The following is a 20,168-nucleotide window of genomic DNA, read 5'->3' as shown; positions in this document are numbered from 1 at the left end:
CCTTTGGCAGTTGGTACTAAGTTGTGGGAGGTAATTTCGATTGGATTAACTCACCATCTTTGATTTGCCAATTGGTAATGACATTGGTTGTTGGGTCGCCTATTATGTCATGTTGCGAAGGGTAGTCTATGTTTTCTTTGGCGGTATACGCATGAAACCAATCAAAGAAAGGAATATTGATCTTGACCCTTTCGATAAATTTATAAAACTTGTCTTGGATTTATTGCCTTTTTGCTCCCTTAAAATGCTGAAAAAACCATCTCCTCTGAGGTTCATTCTTTGAGGAATAAAAGTCTTTTCTAAGGGTTTCCTTATCAATGCTAAATTCTTCAGATAACATCATAAGGTACATGAATAGAAGAGTATGTTGGAGATTGAATTGACTTTTGGTCTTCTTATGGTTCCTGATTATACATGGTTCTAGGTATACTAGAAGTCGTATCTAATCCTTGGAGGTTTATACTAGAAAACTGGTTGTGTGACTCAGATCTAGATAATCCGGCTGGAATGGATCGGGTCGAGAAAGACCTTCTTGTCGATTCATATTCAGATTGTCTTGAGGCTTCTGTGGAAGCAATGTCTTCCAAGGTTATTTTGATGATGCCAAAGAATCAAGAGTTAAGAAAATTCCAAAGTTTCAAGAATCAAGATTCAAGATTCAAGAGTCAAGTTTCAAGAATCAAGTTTCAAGAATCAAGATTCAAGAATAATCAAGATCAAGATTCAAGACTCAAGATTCAAGAATCGAGAGAAGATTCAATCAAGATAAGTACTAAAAAAGTTTTTCAAAATATTGAGTAGCACAAGAAGTTTTCACAAAATCATTACCAAAGAGTTTTACTCCCTGGTAATCTATTACCTGAAGGTAGTAATCGATTACCAGTGTTTTAAAACATTAAGATTTCAAATTTCAAGAGTTACAACTTATGTTTAAACAATTTTAAAATATTTTAAACTTGTATAATCGATTACACAATACTTGTAATCGATTACTAGAACTTCTTAACGTTTTAACTTTCAAAATTTAAAATGAAGAGTCACATCTGTTGATGTGTAATCGATTACATATTAATGGTAATCGATTACCAGTGACTGATTTCGAAAAATAAGTTTCCAAAAGTCACAATTCTTCAAGTGACTTGTTTCTGAAGATTCTTTCAAAAGCCACAACTTTTTAAGTGACTAGTTTTAAAGAAATTGCCAAGAGTCACAAGCTTTGACTTGAGTCATCAAGAGATTATAAATATGTGACCATGACATGAGTTTCAATAATAATCAACAATCAATGATCAATCATCTTTGAATCATCTATCTTTCAATCTTTTTTCAGCATCATCTCTCAACATCTTTCAATCAATCTTTCAATATCTTTCTACAGAAATTTTTTGATTCATTTCTCTTCATTTTTCTAAAAGTTTTTTATCAACACTTTCTCTTCCAAGAAAAGTTCTTTGTTCAAAAACTTATGTTATTCATCTTTTTCATTCTCTTCTTCCTTTGCCAAAAGAACGAAGGACTAACCGCCTGAATTCTTTTGTGTCTCTCTTATCCCTTACAAAAGATTCAAAGGACTAACCGCCTGAGAATTCTTTTGATTCTTCCCTTCCCCTTAAGCAAAAGATTTCAAAGGACTAACCGCCTGAGAATTCTTTGTCCCAACACATTGGAGGGTACATCCTTTGTGGTACAAGTAGAGGGTACATCTACTTGGGGATTGTTATACTGAGAACAAGAGAGGGTACATCTCTTGTGGATCAGTTCAAGTGGAGGGTACATCCTCTTGGTTATTCAAAGAGAACAAGAGAGGGTACATCCCTTGTGGATCTTTGGCTTGTAAAGGATTTTACATGGTTGAAAGAAATTTCAAGAACCGCAGGTTGCTTGGGGACTGGATGTAGGCACGGTTTGTGGTCGAACCAGTATAAATCTTGTGTTTGTCTTCTTCTTCCCTACACTCTTTAATTTCCGCTGTGTATTTTTAATTATCGCCTTTACTTTTGGTTAAGTTTCTATTTTTGTTCTTTACTTTCTTGACTTAGTAGTAAAAGCCTAATTGAATCTAGTAACATTAAGAAGGATAGATTTTTAATTAGTCAAGACACGTTCATAATTAATTCAACCCCCCCTTCTTAATTATTCCGAGGCCACTTGATCCAACAGCTTCTATTCTGGATGACAAAGAATTTCTTCTATTGAAGGTTATCTCTACCTTACCAGAATTATCTTGTTTGATTTGCTTTATGGAAGGGGTAGGTCTAAGGATTGAAGGTGTAGCTTTGTCCATAACCCATTTTTCAGGAAGAGTTACCTCATCCCATTTTATAGTTCTAGGGAGAGGAACATTAGCCTTTGTCATATCAGTGATAAACAAAGTCATCTCTTCTTTTCGTGGTTTGAGAAGGACACAGGATGCACAAGTGTTCATGACCTTATACTGAATCCTATAAATCAAGGCTATTGGAATTGAGCCTTCTTTCATGTCTAAGCCATGAAAGTGGATGTTGAAGAATAGAGAGTCAAGGATATTTCTATCCATCATACTCACTGTTTTGTTTTGATAACAGTTGAAATAGACTGGTCCTTGTCCTAGGCTAGTTTCTACGGTCCCTATTAGAGAATTTTCAAATTTGTTGTGCCTAATATCTCTAAGACACATCAAAACTATGACATCTATGTCCATGTCAATTAATGGTTTGATTGCTACCTAGACACATCCTATGTATAGGTATTTATATTTCCTACTATGTTCAAAAATTGAGTTTTTGGATAATAGATGGAATTCTTCCTCTATGTCTTGTCCTAGGGGAGTGTTATTTTCTACAGGCTTAATAACATAATCACAATTGTGTTTATTTTTAATTGTCTCAGAAACATATAATGTATCATGAAGGATTTCTGGAATGCTCCTGTCATCCATGTTTTGGTTAATCTCCTCGAAGCGAACATCTTCATCGAAGAGATTGTATTTAGGGGTACCTCGTGGGTTTCCTTATCAATTATATATATATATATATATATATATATAGAAGTGTTTGAAATTTTGCATATTATATTTATTTTTGTTCATTAATCTGCAGGTATAATTATGATTTTGTGAAGGACATGCCTTTGGAAGGACGATACGAGTGGGTTAAATTGAAGCCATAAAAGTGAAAGTACCAACCTTGAAGGAAGACATGAAGAAGAAGAACACGGTTAATTAAAAAATTATGCCACTTGCTGACATTATTCTTAGGTTAATTAATTTACTTTAGGTACTTCATTTTTCACTTCGATTTTCCGTTTTTTCACGTTAGGACTACGCTTTGTTTGGTGCACAGTTAATTTTATTTTTCTTCTTCTATGGTTAATTTTATTTTTAACTAACGTAGTTAAAAAATTTAAACGACTATGACTTTTGAGAATTAAAATGTAAATTTTAGAGACTAAAAAATTCACTTATTAAATTTTAGCTAAGAACTATAAAATTCATTTATTAACTATTGAGACTAAAAAGGATAAGTTTGAAAACTATATGAACTAAATGATTAATTAAACATTACAGAGAAGCCAAATTTTATTTTCTCATCCAAATTCTATTACGTTTGTTTAAGGAATTTTGATGATATTTTTAAAAATCAATTTCCATGGAACAAGGCTTTTATCAACCAAATTTTGGTGACTATTTGTTTGTTATTGTCTCTCTCTTTAATTTCTCTTTAATTCAGTTACTTTTAAAAAAATTACCTGGTTTTTCTTTGTTTTTAAGTTGGTATTTTTCTCCATAAAAAAAGTTTGTATTTTTCAAAAGAATAAATTGTATCTTTGTTTTTATTCAGTTCTTAAAAAAAATACTGTTATCTCTTTTGTTTTTAATTCAGTTGCTTTTTTAATTAAAAAAAAACTTGAGTGATTTCTACTAAGTAAAAAGAAACAATAATGTAACATTGATGTTGTATACTACAATAATGAATTAATTGTTATATGATAAGGTCATTTTGGTGACTAATTGTTTGGTATTGTCTCTCTCTTTAATTCGGTTGCTTTTCAAAAAAACTACCTGCTTTATCTTTATTTTTAAGTTGGTATTATTCTCCATAAAAAAGAAGTTGGTATTTTTTAAAAGAATAAATTGTATCTTTGTTTTTATTCAATTATTTTTCAAAGAAAAAAATGCTATCTCTTTGTTCTATATTTTTTAATTCAGTTTTTTTTAAGAAAAACTGTTATCTCTTTTGTTTTTATTTCAGTAGTTTTTTTTATATATAAAAAAAAAATTGAGTGATTTCTACCAAATAAAAAGAAAAAATAATATAACATTGATGTTGTATAGTAGAATAATGAATTCATTGTTATATGATAGGGTCATTTCATTCAAAATTTCCTTTCTCCTCTTTTTTTGGTTAATCAATGCATGGGAGAGAAGGAATAATACACTTTTTTTTTTTCTTTCAATGCGGTGGATTATCAAATAGTTTCTTTGTATCTTTTAATTTATCTTCTTCTTTTCTTAAGACTTAAATAACGGTTGTATTTTCTTTATCTGAATTGTTATTTTGCTTTTCGCATTTATCTTAAAACAAATAACTTGTATACATGTTAGTTGTTTAGGTGTCTAATTAAATTAATTACCTATTTTGTGTCCCATTTATTATTATATTGTAGCTTGACTATTGTTCTTGAGTTTTTAGGTTATTGTGAAGTGGAATGAAAATATCGACGAAGATAAAAAAATTCCTACAGACAAAAAATTGTTAACACATGTTAGTTTTTTTAATGTGTTTTTAGAGAAACAATGTATCAGTTTATTTTTTGAGGAAGAACAAAAAAGGGTTTTCCTACAAATCTAATTATATATGGTGGAGCCATGCATAGACAAACAAGTGCGGTTTCGAAATAAAATACATATTTTGTCTCATACATTTTTATTTTGTCTCAAATATGACCGATTCAAAACATTATGGATTAGTAGTGTTATTTTTAGAGAAATAATGTATTTAGTTATTAGTATTTACAATTAAATTTCATTGTATATATATGGTAAAATATTAAAATAGTGTATATTTTAAAAAACATTTTAATATTAGTTTATTGGGTTATCTTCTAAATAGACTATTTACTTAATGAATAAAAAAGGACCATTCACGTTAAATATCCTATTTTACTCATTACCAAAAAATATATCCTATTTTACTATCTATTAGATTAAGAACAGTTGTGTCTAAAAATTTAATAAATAATAATATTTTAATTTAAAATCACAATAAAAATAAATTTTTTAAATGCACAGTAAAAATACATAATACAGCCTTTTAATATTTTTTATTTTTTACAAAAAAAATTGTAAAATAGATATTAATTTAATAAATAAATATATTTTTTTATAATAGACTCCTCAAAGATCTTAAAACGAAATGCACATATAATTTACACTTTATACTTTTAATTGAAACATCTCACCCTAACAAATAAGAAATGTGTATAGATAACTTGTATAAAAAAAAAGTATACTAAAATTGTGATAACACAATAAAAATATATACACACAAGCTTACAAAATTAATTGGCATCTTACCCGAAGTAAAAATAGAAGAAAAATATTAAACTAAAATTAACATACATCTCGATATACAATAAACAAATTGTTACTATTAAATTACACAAAATAAAATATGGACACACAGGTGTCGCACCGTCTGTGTTTCCGTTAGTATATATAATATAAAATTTATTATAATATTTAACCTATTATATAAAATATATGTATAACATTATTATTATGAAAAATATACAAGATTTATAGAGAATAAATAAATATAATAAACAGTAATATATTAATTTATGTATATTATATTCTTTTAATAGCATTATCTTATATAATAATAATAATAATAATAATTTTGACCCATAAACATAAATTATATTATTAATTAAAATATTTAAAATTAATTATTAATCAAGTAATTTTATTTAAAATTATTAAAAATTATTTGAATACTAATTATAATTTTGACAAACTTATATAATTTGGTTATACATAAATAAAATATAATTTTGTATGATTTAGTAAAATTTATATTTAAACAATTTTCATAATTTGTATAAAATAAATTAAAAGATTTTAAAAAAAATTATTTGTAATTTTAATGAAATAATAATTTTGCTAGTCGAGCACACTTTATATTATTGTTATTTGATTTGTTATATGGTGCACACTAAATATTAAATAGGATTAAAATTTATCATGTTGTCATTCTATTATGTTGTTATCATGTTCTCATATGTTATGCTATCGATCCATCGAACTAGCACTGAATTATTTTGCTCTATTAGAATTTCCAAAATGAAGCAAGCATATAATAAAAGGACAATAAGACCATAAAACTTTTATCATGGCGAGGTCCAAGTAAAGAAAGATGGGACCTATCGATACTTTATTGTAGGTAGCTTTGCTTTAGTTTTTCAACAGGCTAATTCTACAACTTAAATTTGTGACTTCATAATCACATAGCAAAGACTGCAATTCTTGCGCCAAGGCTTTCTTTAATATAGAAAATTTTAGAAAGTCATTCAAAAGAGCTAGTGGCGGACTTATTTTTCGAAACATAAGGTAGGTACTGACTGGTTGAAATGTGAAAATATAGACTTCAAGTTAGTCCGTTGATCATTTTTTGAAAGCTAGTTATATTTTGCCTTCATATGATTTATCCTCTTGCTTTTCATATCAACTCTGCCTTTTTTATAATAAATTTTGTTTGAAGTATGCGAATGTAATTAAGGGAAAAATTATTATTATTATTATTATTATTATTATTATTATTATTATTATTATTATTATTATTATTATTATTATTATTCATGATGAGTCATTCAAGAAAGGATTGAATTCAAGAAACACGGATGAAAAAAATGATGATGGGGATAAAACGCACTCATATATACGTTGAAGACTTGAAGTGTTTATATTAAATGATGACTAAATATAGATGAGCATAAATATGTAAATTATAGATGCTAAGTTGTTTTTTTTTTTTTTAGAAAAAGAAGTTAACTTTTTTTTTAGGGAAAGATGTTAAGTTGTTAATTAGCTACTATACGGTTATTCTGTTAAAAAAATACTATACGGTTATGGATTTAAGAATTAAAAGTTGAAAACTTATTAAAAAAATATTATTAATGTATCCTTATTATAAATTTTAATATTTTTTACTGTGATTTTAATAAAATATTTATTATTGATTTTTTATAGGGTCTACTAAATAACAAAACTTTTTGTTATTTTATGATATGATTATATTTATTAAGAAAACAATATTTTAAAATAGTATCTTTCAAAATAAATGCCGAATTATTATAATTATTATTCTTGGCTATACATTTTACAAGTTAAATATTTATTTTAAATAAATAATATTCATAATAAATAAATATTTTAAATATATGAATTATATTGTAATTTAAATTTATAATAAATAACAAATTTGGATATAGAAATTGTATTTTAGATTTATAATAAATTATTTAAATTGTGATATATGTTTACTTTTAATTATTGAGAATTTCTTCTAAAGAAAACTATAAAAGTAAAAAATGTTAAATTGAAAGAGATAAATAATTTAAAAATCAAGTATATACATATAAATATAAATAAAGCAATATAATTTACTATGATTGAGAGGGAAAACTTTAGATAATTATGGAGTAATATGTAAAATACACTTCTAAGAAAAGAATAAAAAGTTTACTCATGATTAATATTTTATTGAAAGCACAAGAAGAGTGAGAGTTTAACTTATGAATAGTGCGTTAGATATTTTCTAAAATTAGTTTTGACCCTCAAAATCACGGTGGAGAATTGAAAATGTTAAAGAAAGTTTATATTGATTTGACCTTTAACTTGATCTTGATAGAATTGAAAGTTAATTCAAACATACACTAATTTATAAGATATGAGTTTATTTAAATTCATTAAAAAAATCTAAAAAGCATTATACTTTTTCAAAATACATTCATTTAAAAAAAAATCATGTCATGTGTGCTGACCCCGTAAGACCAAAATTGAAAAACCAAATGGGTAAATAATAATTAGGTAAAGGGAGGTTCATTATGCCACATCATTGTCAGTCCGGTTGGCCAAGCAAGAAAAGAGGGCCAACTTTTATGCAGAGGAATGACTAATGAGGTACCAAGGCTAGGGTCCCATAGGGCCATACTCAGCTATTTTTGTTTCCTATAAGGCAAATCTATAGGGCAATTAGGGTTAGGCTGTGATCTTGACCTACATAGACTCTCTGGCGTATTATAGAATTGTAGGTTGGTCCCCCAGAAACTCCTTGCCCTTTTTCATTTCTATTATTATGCTAAGTAATTGCAGTATTAGAAACCTTCAGTGATGCTTACCTAACCATGTTCCCCAATATAATAACACCAAGATTGGCACCGTTCGTCAACCATCAAATCTTAGTACTTTTTTAATAACACGATGATTTCATAATGTTTCGGATTTTTGCAGGAAGTTAACTTAATAACCTCTAATTTGTAAGTGATGGTTCAATTTGTTATTTATTTCATAATGAACAAGGAAGATTGTCTAGGATTGTATTCAGATTATGATAATTATTTTATGTGAATTTTATTTCATTATTATCATATTAGCAATAACGGCAATCATTGTCTTTTCTTCCTATGTACGAAAATAATATAGTATGTATACTATAATATATATATATATATATATATATATATATATATGAGATGCGAATGGTCGTAGTTAATATAAGCTGTTTAATTTCCAGAGAGAAAATTGACTATGTTCATTAAATTAGTTCTAGTTGTCAGCTAAAGCGAAGAGTAAAATGAAAGACAAAGGGTTTTCTAATATATTGAAGTTCAATTTGTAAAATATGGTGTTTACTCAACAAGAAAAATGTACCTAATGCCTATGGATAAGATATATTGCTATAAAAGGAACAAAAAAACAGGTTTATCTACCCGACTTATGAAGTTATCTTTAAATTAAATAAGAGAGTAAATTTTTTATATAATTAGGTGAATTAAGATCATAATACATTTTAAATTAAATTAAAGGTTTTATTATTTTTAATGCAAATTTATTTTATAAAAACTTTTTTCGCATGTTATAACATGAGTGTTTATTTCCACATGCATTTACATAGCATGCATGAGCGCTAACTAGACCAGTCCCTTGAAGTTAATTGAATTAAGTTTTATTCTATTTAATTTTAAAGGAGTAAAGGACAATTATTAATTCGTTTTCTAGTCATTTTTCTAATCTTTCATTGGAGTATTCTCGTAAGACATGACATGAGACTACTCCTTGGTCTATTGTTGGGACTAGCTATAGAAGGTCCTTTTAATAGTTGTATGCTTCTTCTTTTTTTCCTTTTATAATTCGTTTTTAAACTGAATGAAATTATTCACGTGACATAATTAAAATTAGATCAATGAATTTACTTGTAACCTATATTGTGGTGAGTTAGATATATATTTAAGTAGAAAGAGTGTTTAAATTGCATAACTGTAACAATCTTCTAAAAATATTAAACTATCTGCAAGAAGAAAGGTTCAATGAAAAAATGTATTTCATCCTAAGGCAAAGACGAAAAAAGGTTAATTAGACTTTCCGATCCTGACTTTAATTTATTAGTTTAAGTGCAATTGCATTCGATCATTTATATAATTCAGCATAATTTTCTAGATAATTTGACTTTTATGTTGCTTTCCTACTTTTAAGTGAGTGATTAATTTCCATAATTAGAAGAAAAAAAATGCACATAGCTTAACAAGTGACTTTTTTTATAGGTAAAAGACAAAAAAGTGGTCCGGAAGGACATTTTCATTATTTCCATATAAACTTGTATGTCTTATATATATGATCGAAGTATCACTCATAGTGTAGGTATTTCTCAAAGTTGAGAAAATAAAATAATAATTTAAGAAAGTATAAAACTTTACAGCAATTTACATTAACTAAAGAAAAATGAGCTCTATTATTATATATATTAAAAAATAGTAAATTTTAAGATAATGAGTAGTTAGAAATGCAAAATATACATACGTGTTTTATACCCTTGTAACTAGTATATGATCGACCTATTGGTGGAGTCCAAGTAATTTACACCAACAAGTATACTTACAATGAGTCAATGACCCACTTATTTAATTGATTTTGTTTTCGTTACAATGGATAAAGTTAATCACAAAATTTAAAAATGTGTTCAAAGAAACATAAAACTTAATTACTTATTAAAAAGATAAACATGTTTGTAACCAAAATAGAGATAAATATAGAATAAAAAGAAAGAGATAAATATACTTGAGTGACCCGACAACGATGAATTGGAATTTTTATTTTATATAGAATATGAGGAAGAAAATTATTTTCCTTAACATTATTTCATATAATATTAACTCAGCCCCATGTCAGTAAAAAAAGAAAAAAAAAAGGTAAAAACATTAATTCAGTTTTGGCTTAGATAAAATGTAGACCTACTTAAATCTAAGTTGCATCACATAAGTATTAACGATGAAGTAATCCCTATAGACTCGTATATGAAAGAAAACTGAAGAAGAAAACACCAAATCCGTTTACTTATTATCAGACCTTTTGTTTCAGTTCTTTCAAAATGGAAAGCCTATTCGTTTTTCCCTTTTTTCCTATTTCTCTTCCTTCCATTTGCAACAAAACAAGGAAGGCCCCAATGACCTTTCACTAAAAATGAATTCAAGACAAAAACGTGCAAGAGGAAACCTACACCCTTCACCTACACATGCGGGCACAAAAATTGCTTGGTAAGCAAAAAAATTCAATAATAATAATTGCTAACCCTACCAATCCAAGAATCTTTAAGTGGATTTTCAGTGTCAGAAACCTGTAGCAGTAGCGTTCTTCGGTCCCACCCCCCCCAAAAAAAAAAATAAATAAATCACCCACTAAGCAAAAGCCCCGACATATAAATCAAATTATAGATGAAAAAATAAAATTAAATACAGATATTTATGTAATTTTAGTCTATATGAAAAAAAGATGTTTAGGTAATTTAGCTTGTTATTTAATCAGAACTATATAAAGTTTCATTATCATAATTTATATTAATTTTTAATGCAAACTCTTATTCTAGACTAATTATCAACATAAAACTCTAGTCTTAATTAAAAAATAATATAAAAGTAATTATTAGAGTATGTTGGGATGAGTTATGAGAATTTCAAATGTTTTAATTTAAATTATTTATTTTTAAAATTCTATGTTTGGATACAATTTCTCTTTTCAATAATGACAAAATTACTACTAAATGACAGCCCCAAATTTCGAACAAAAACCAAAATTAAACCCAAATTCTCCTTTCTCTCTTCAGAAAAAGCTTCAAATTCAGAATAAGCTTCAAATTGCACCCTACTGCACCAGAAAACTCTCCATCTCCCTTATCCCGCACACTCCACAACAACCACTGTAACCACAATGGCGGAAGAGCCTAAAAATAATCCACCACTGTTTGAACCTCCAATCCCCTCCGCACCGGATGCTGCGGAGAAAACTGCATCTCTGGTTCTGGCAACGACGTCATAACCAAGTGCCGAGATCGCCGCTCCTCTGGTGCTAGCTCCGAAGCGGCAACGCCTTCCGAGTGTTCACCTAGGGGAGATCGGCGACCAACGCGCCTCTGCACACAACCACGACTCGCACATGCGTTGCCCGAACATGCCACCATGGAGCTGGAAACTCCGAAAGAATCTTCCAGAACCTCAAAGGCGCGCTCGGTGACGAACCTCGCAAACCAGAGAGAGAAGAGAGAACTGTTACTGAATTTTCAAATTCACTCCCTTGAAGATAGAATTTGAAATTCTATTCTTTCAACTGACTAAAATCCCTTTTAAAATTCTAAAATTTTGAATTCCTTTTACTAAAATATCCAAATAGTTACTTTTAATAAAAAAGAATTTAATTCCCTATAAAAAATACACTACCTAGTTAAATTATCTTATCCAAACACACACTTAAATTTTTGTCCACTATGGATTTCATTATTATTTATCCCTTTCTTTTTCTTTTTAAATTCAAAAAACTATATAGTATATCACATTTGCATCAAAAGAATGGAAACTCATGTTCTGTTCCAATTACTATCCATATAATAAGATAATATCTCCTTCCACAACATTCAACAAGAGCTAGCTCCGCAAGATAAAGAAAGGTCTTAGAATACTTGCAAACACACAAACACAAAACACCCTTTTTCCAAGAACAAGAGCAAGAGCCTCAACCTCAGAGCTGTGATAACTTGTTCCAATGAGCATGTTAGGCCTGAGAGACCTAGTTCTCATAGCTCAAACCCCTTCTTCCCTTCACCACCAACACCAAGGCCAACCCATTTCAGAAAACCAGACTCACACTCACACTCCAAACCTTCCTTTGCCTTCTTCAGCAGCTTCTCTCAGTGTTGGCTTTGGAATTTTCCCTCTCCTCACTGCCACACCATGTGTGCCACAGCCTCATCAAAACAATGAGGTTCAAGAGTGTGGTGGTGGTGGTGCCAATAGTAACACTACCACCACCAATTATTGGAACCTCAAGATGTGCCAAGAAGTGAATAATCCTCCAAAGAAGGGTGTGATCAACGTGGCTGATCATGATGATGAGAAGGGTGTGATGGAGAGTGAGGAAAACGGGGTCTATGGGCCTGACTTTAGGGTGTGCCAAGATTGTGGCAACAGGGCTAAGAAAGATTGCGTCTTTAGAAGATGCAGGACTTGCTGCAAGGGACGTGGGTATGATTGTAACACTCACGTGAAGAGCACGTGGATCCCCTCCGTTCGCCGCCGCGAGCGCGAGATCACGGTGGCTTCCGGTGGCGGTGTTGGCGGCAATGGTGGTTGTAAGAGGCCAAGAGCTGTGGTGGGGTCATCTCAAAATGCCACTTCTCATAGTTCCAACTCTAATGCTACAACTCCTAAGAGCTTAGCTACTAGCTCTTTTCATCAAGGTGCTTTCACTTTCTCTTTTTTTTTCTCACTTTCTTTCACTCATCAAAGAAATTAAGTAAATTAAATGTTCATTTTTCCCAAATTAAATGACATCATGTGATTTATATAAGTATAGTCCAATCCATGTAATCGACTTCAGTTATCAGAATAAGTCTTTTTTTTTTTATTGTTGTTCATTTTTCTCCTATAGGGATATATTATTTGATGTCACATTAGTCCTTTATTTATAGGGAACATTAACATGTATGCTACAATTTTTGTGCTTTTAAAGCAAATTGGATGTCACATATTGAAAAAAAAAATGATAGAAAAAATTGATGCTTAAGATGAATTTAAGGGTTCATGAGAATACATTTCATGTCACTTATTGGAACAATTAGATATACTTGAAGAGAAGAAATCAGGCCCCACATTAACTTTTATGCTATAATTTTTGTGTTTTTAATTGTATGACACTTATTGGAAAAATTTGATAGAATAAATTGATGATTAAGATGAATTTGAGGGTTCATGAGATTTATATATACTTGAAATGATCAGAAATGTGGCACCATATGAATTGCAGATGCTAGCTTCAAGCAGTCTTTACCGGGTCATGTTCGTGCACCAGCAGTGTTCAAGTGCCATAGAGTCTCTGCCATTGGGAATGGTGAAGATGAGTTTGCATACTTGGCAACGGTCCAGATTAGTGGGCATGTGTTCAAAGGGTTTCTCTATGACCATGGTGTTGATGGGAAAACCGCAAATGTAGTCCCTTGTGTCTCGGAACTGCAGCTGGGAAACAATTGCAGTGGGAAGAACAGAGAATGTTCCTCTGCAATTGCAATTGGGGTTGCAAATAACAATGCATACCCTGCTTCTGCGAGTTGAAGATTGCTTTAGAGGTACTAAATTGGACTCAGCTTAATTCAAAATAACTAGGGACCAGATTCCTATTTCTAAGCAAACTTATAAGATAGTAAAAGGGAAAATATTTTTTATTGAAATATGAAAAAGTTTCTTATTCTGTTATTTTAAAATGTGTTTTCATATGATTTTTTGATAAAATATTTTTTAGAATAATAGTTAGTAAGATTCTTACTTGTATTATTGAAAGAAGTCAAAATTTATGAAGTATTAAAAAAAAATAAAAAAGAAATGCTTTATGATATTTACAAGTTTTTATGTTGATAAAACACGTCATTTAACATCTGAGTGTAAGTTACAAAGAATGACTAGTAAAATTTTATAAATCTTAGGTGATGTGTGCAACTGCGAATACGCAGATATACTTTTTAGCCTTTAGGGTCGTTATAGTGATTTTAATTGTAGACATACTTTTTACGTGGTAATTATTGACCTGCAAGAGATTTTGCTTTGCAAAACAGATTTTTCAATTTATTTTTTCACTTGTAAGTGTAAATAGTACATTGAGGGGAAAGAGAGTGAGGAAAAAAAGAAAAAAAAAAGTAAAAGAAAGGGGTTCGTGTGACGAATAATTACTAATAAAAAAGAGAGGTATAAAAAAGTGTAATATATATATATAAGAGTTTATATGTGGTGGGGGTTGAAAAAAAAAAGTGATGTTATTGATAATTTGATATGTTATATTCTTACACTTTTTCTTTTGTATCTTTTACTTTGAAATAGAAAATGCCGATCTAAAGAAAAGTTTGAAAAAGAAAAGGGACGGATAAAGGATGTATAAAAAGTAAAAAAGAAAATGTAACAAATAAATATCATTACTGAGAATATAAGGAAAATAAGATAAAATACACTTTAATTTACATCGAAAGGGTAGAAGAACAGTTTACAATTGCATCAGATATACCACATCTGATGAAAAACATTAATGAGACAGTTTTAACACATTATTTATAACATTTTTTTATTATTTGAAAATTTTCAGAAATATAAAAATTATGTAATCTCATATTATATTTAATAAACTTATAATTTTAGGATTTTTAATAAATTTCATTTAACAAAAAAATTGTTAAAATATTAAAAAAAAATGTGTTAATCATCCTCCTATGTATTGTATAATTCATGCATGCATCAAGTTACTTCATTTGAACGGTTAACACAGGGAGCTAGGGAATTAAGAGTCAGAATCACTTTTAAAAATGTCACATTCGAAAAACAAAAGGCTACAAGAGAAAAAAGCACTTCTCGTGCACTTCTCAATGTCCATTATAAGAGTGTCCTATTGCATTTCCACTGCCCATGCCATCCACGTTGCCATCTGTGTTGCATTTCCACCGCCGCTCCCAAAAGTTGCATGCTTATTGAGTTATATTATTTTATAACATTAGTTTCTATATTTTTTATTACATCAATTATTTTATTTCTTTTCTTTCTATCTTTATTATACGTTTTTCCGTAATATATATATAATTTCTCTACTTTAATTGTCAGTTGTTTTGTCTCGGGGTATTATTTTGTGTGCACATATCAACAAGTCGTTGGTCGCATCACTATTTAGACTCGATTCTTTTTAAGTAAATTTTTATATTAAAATTTTTTTCAATAAAAAAATATAATTAAAAGAACAGAATTCCACAAAAATGATTAATCAAATTATCTAATACAAATTATTCATAAGCAGTCGATAAATCAATAAATATTTCACGGTAACAAAAATATATTAACATTTCCTTTCAAAACCTATTTAAAATATTATAAATTGTAAAACATTGTAATATTTGAAAGGGGTAAATTGCATCAATAAGCGTGCAACACATACATAAATCAACACCCTCCCCTCGTTTTTTCTCTCCACTCTGCGCACCTATATTTTCTTTTTGGAAACACATCGGAATGCTCTTTTGAACCATTTTTTTTTCATAGAATGATGAGAATCATAGCGCTATAATATTCTTCTTTTGGCCACTCATGGATATAATGGAATAACTAGAAACATAATTATTAACCAATTGAAGTTCTTTTATTTATCCCTTCTCAAATGGTAGGCTTTCATGCCATTCATCATAGTGCGGGTAAAGGTCGCCACCATTTTAATGCACTATTTGTTTGATGAGATGTTTATATTCATTTCAAATTTGAGTTAACTTAAACCTTAACGAAGGAAAAGACACCACATTGTCGTTTCTAGAGCCTCTAGCTATAAAATCTCTCTATCCAGAACGAATAACCACCCCATCTCAAGACACCCACTTTTTTTTTTTTTTTTTACTGTCTTACCTTTCTTGCATGGAAAACAATGGACAAACTTTTCTGAAAAGTAGATGTGTTTTTGAGTGGTAATAGTGTCGGATATAGTATATTCATAACACTTCAAATATTTATAGTTTTTCTTTTTATACCAATACATAAATAATTAGATAAATTGTAATATTTATTATGTTTAAAATATAAATCATTTTTAGGATCTAAAATTTTCAGTTTGCATTAATTATAGATTATTTTATAAGTTGTATTATAATGATGTTATGTCATGTGATTTTAAAATTTGTTGTATCTTTACGTATAAATCTTGTATGTGATCTTCCTAGATGGAAAGATTTCACCACAGAGAACAAATTGTTTTAGAATCCCATGTTGCACCTCAAATTATTGAAAGAGGTAGAGGGCTATGTACCCACAAGGCCACGACGAGGACTGGCCAAATGGTGAGTGAATTTTAAAACAAAATTTGAGAGATTTGTTTTTTTTTTTACTTTAGGTTAGATCTTTTTGTCAATATAAAAGAAATTTGAGAGACTTTTTTATTTTGTAATAATCAATAAAATATTTTTTTATTAATCGACTTAAAGCTTGAACTTTAGTATTGTTATCTCTGAGTTGGTCATGCCCACAACACAATTTGCTTAAATTTAGCAACAGAGTTTGCCTTGCCAATACGTTTTTCCAAATTTTTCAACATTTGTTACAAGAGTGAAATATGTTGGAAAAAAAGAGTGAAAAACCAAAGATCATGCATGATTGTTTGTTAAGCAATGAAAAAAAGTTGGTGGGGGAAGTGAGTAGGGCAAACACAACAGCGGTATGTTGATAATCGATCTAGTTTGTTTTTTTTATTGATTTTATTTTCTGAATTGGTTTGTTCCTCTGCTTTAGAACATAACTTTGTGACATTTACTTAGACTAACAGTCTAAATCTTCTTTGTGCCAATAACAGGTGATGGATCAGTTTCGTGAACCTCAAAAGAAGCCAGTTCATTTGCAATTTTGTTTTCTGGGAAAAATGACCATATATGCTAAATTGGTCTTTAATTGTGTAAATTTATCTTCCAAAAATGTTTATATCTATAAAGCTGAGAGGCCCGTTAAATTTCTTGCACCAAATTAGGAACATCGTCACATTGATGTTGCGGGATATTACGTCCAATATTTAATTAAAGTTTTTACTTTGATCTTATCTCAACATTTATGGGACATTAAAGGAATATTTTTCAATCACCATAACAGTTTTTTTTAAACAAAATATTTTGAGCTTCAATTTGACGTCCAACTAATCTTTTTCATCAGATCGGTCCATTTTATCAATAAAATTTCAAAACTGCATAAGTGAGCAAATAATAATAATAATAATAAATGTGGAAATATGTTCCTAATAGGGAGCTAGCTATAACCAAGTCACTAATGAACAAATTAAACGAGTCATTGAACAAAAAAATTTAATGAATCAGGTGACAACTGAGAAGATCTAAACTTTTTTTTTCAGGAATTAAGTATTTTGTCATGATTATCGAATAAATTCATGTATCAAATCCAATGGTTGGAAGCTATAACTTAATAAACAAAAAAAAGAAGAAGAAAAGAATGCATAACCCAATTAGTCATGTACTCAACTAATTTAGTTGAATAAAATTTGTAAGTTATTATAAATTTTTTAATATTTCTTTTGATTCTTACAAATGAACAACAAATAAAAAAAATCCCAATTAGTCATGTACTTAATTTATTATGGATCTACTCTTGTTTGTCGTTTGTAAATTTAAGATTACATTAATTATTCTTTTATTAATTTTTTTTCAAACAAATAAAATATCTATATCATTAAAAAGGGTATGATATATCCATCCAATTACAAAGAACTAGGGTTCTTTCCACCTATACACCTACCAATCTTGGTTACAAAACATTAATTGAAAAAAAGGAGCAATTAATAAGGGTAACCAATCAAAAAGGCATGCAACAAGATTGTTACCGACCTGACCCGACGAGAACCAGTTGCACACTTGAACTGGATTGCAAAAAAATAAATCGCTCTATTTTGTAGTCGTTTTGGTTCAACTCGACCTGTTTCAGAAAAAAAAAATAAAAGTAGAGACCTGAACTTAGTGAACTGCACTGCATACTAATGCAATCCTATCCCCCAAGGGCATTGGATAGAAGACTCCAAAAAGATTGAGTCAAAGATGCAAGAGAATGTCCTAAGGTTCTCATGAGTCTTAGGGTAGATTTTGGGCCCATGGGCTAAGTATGAACCCACTTATCTTTGTACATATTAGATTTGGATTTCATTATTTTTTGGCCTTGTATTTAGGGCTCCATAATGTAGGTTGGCTACCCTAGAAATGTAGGATTTTTCAGTCCTTGTATTTTAAGGCACCTAGACTAGTTTCTGTATTAGGGGTAGTTTTGTAATTTCACATGCACTAAGTGAATATTTGATGTGTGTGGTTGGAAATAAATTTAATTGAATTGGTAGAAGCCCAATCCAATTAAATTTTAGAGGGGGAGGTGATCATTTGCTTACCACACCCCATTACCACATCATATAGTCACACTTTGTGCATGTCCTTCATGCTTTACATGCCTCATGACACCTAAGCACACTTAGTGGAGAATCTTGGAATTGATCTTGGATTAATGGGCTGAACCATAACTAAAATTCACTAATCATAATTAGTGAAATTTTGGCTCCAAAGTTTGGCTCCACAAATTCAATTTCAAATTCAAGTGAAATTTGAATTGAAATTCAAATTTCCCTCCAATTTTGTGTGACACTTAGGCTATAAATAGAGGTCATGTGTGTGCATTTTTTTTGAAACTTTAATCATTTGAATTTTAAACTTCAGAGCTCTTTTAGAGCACAAAATTTCGTGCTCTTCTCTTCCTCTCCCTTCATTCATCTTCTTCTTCCTCCAAGCTCTTATCCATGACCTTCTATGGTGGTGAGCTTCTTCTAGACTCATCTTCTCCTTGAAGTGGCGTCTCTTCTCTCTCTTCCTTCTCCATTCCGCTGCCATTCATCGTCCAAGAAGCAAAGGAATCCATTGATGAAGAAGATCCTAGGCCTACAAGCTCCAATGGAGCTTACATCACACACTCTCATCATCCTACTATCTAGGGTTCTTTTTTCTCGGCAAAGGGTTTATTGATTGGAACCGGCCTCAAGGGAGGCCTCACTTTCTTCGCGATCTTGGCGCGATTGACGCACAAAAAGCCAAAGTTTGCCCAAATCCATTTCAACTTTTGAAATTTGGGGGGACTGCTCGTTGCTCAAACAACGTTATCGGAAACCCAAAGGCGAAGACTGGCCAAAGATTGCTCACATTGAACGCGTTTTTATACAAGGTAGATATGTTGATGTTTAAGAATTATCGCAAAACTTCTACACGCTTCTCTATTGCCAGGAATTTACTAAATAATTTTTTTCTAAACTTATATTTGCTTTTTGCTTGGTAGACACCGCTGCTGATTTATTTATTATTGGACAAAATATTTCACTCTTGAATTTTGCTCCTAATTTTTTCGATAAATTATTGTTACTAACATTATGTTTTTGACATATTGTTAATTAACTTGAAGAGTTTTTCGGCCCTTGCATTTTAGAATATTACATTTGAGAATTTTGCGCTTGAGGTAATGCATTGGTTGTTTTGTGAAATTTCACTATTTTCAAGGTTTTTGATTGTGCTAGTGTCTTTCTTATCACTTATTCACTTTGATGAATAAATTCAAAAGCAATTTGGATTGTTCCCCTTTCTCTCCCCTTTGTCGGTAGTTGACATGTTGATCCATTTAGAAGGCCTATGATTGTTTTACAATTGTATTGTATATTTAAGAGAAAGAATAAAGCTTTTCATATTTGGAGCTACTGATTGGTAAAGATAGATGATAGAGATTCTTTGACATTTATTCTTTTGCTAGTCAAATATCTGGTTGTAAATTCTGATTAGTTTCTTCATAAGTTTGATGGAGACAAATTATATTTACAGGTAGAAACCATGAAA

General features: G+C 29.8%; 1 protein-coding gene across 2 annotated transcripts; it reads left to right on the top strand.

The window, feature by feature from the left end:
* The first annotated feature begins 12,111 nt into the window (after positions 1 to 12,111).
* On the top strand, positions 12,112 to 17,344 carry LOC114409496 (protein LATERAL ROOT PRIMORDIUM 1-like). 2 transcript variants are annotated; one of them, XM_028372977.1, is made up of 3 exons: positions 12,112 to 12,983; positions 13,550 to 13,868; positions 17,105 to 17,344. In XM_028372977.1, exons 1-2 carry the CDS (start codon positions 12,290 to 12,292, stop codon positions 13,852 to 13,854), a joined length of 999 nt encoding a protein of 332 aa, XP_028228778.1. In that variant the 5' UTR covers positions 12,112 to 12,289; the 3' UTR covers positions 13,855 to 13,868; positions 17,105 to 17,344. The 2 variants fall into 2 exon arrangements, with proteins under 2 accessions (XP_028228778.1, XP_028228779.1); XM_028372978.1 differs by lacking the exon at positions 17,105 to 17,344 and adding an exon at positions 16,479 to 17,089.
* Positions 17,345 to 20,168: the final 2,824 nt, after the last annotated feature.

This window comes from Glycine soja, chromosome 4 (assembly GCF_004193775.1).
Source record: "Glycine soja cultivar W05 chromosome 4, ASM419377v2, whole genome shotgun sequence".
In the NCBI taxonomy this organism is placed as follows: domain Eukaryota; kingdom Viridiplantae; phylum Streptophyta; class Magnoliopsida; order Fabales; family Fabaceae; genus Glycine; species Glycine soja.
This window is presented reverse-complemented; position numbering and strand designations above follow the sequence as displayed.

Coding starts and splice junctions, on each gene's coding strand:
- LOC114409496 (XM_028372977.1), top strand. CDS start 12,290: ATGAGCATGTTAGGCCTGAGAGACCTAGTTCTCATAGCTCAAACCCCT. Junction 12,984..13,549: donor TACTAGCTCTTTTCATCAAG/GTGCTTTCACTT, acceptor TATGAATTGCAG/ATGCTAGCTTCAAGCAGTCT.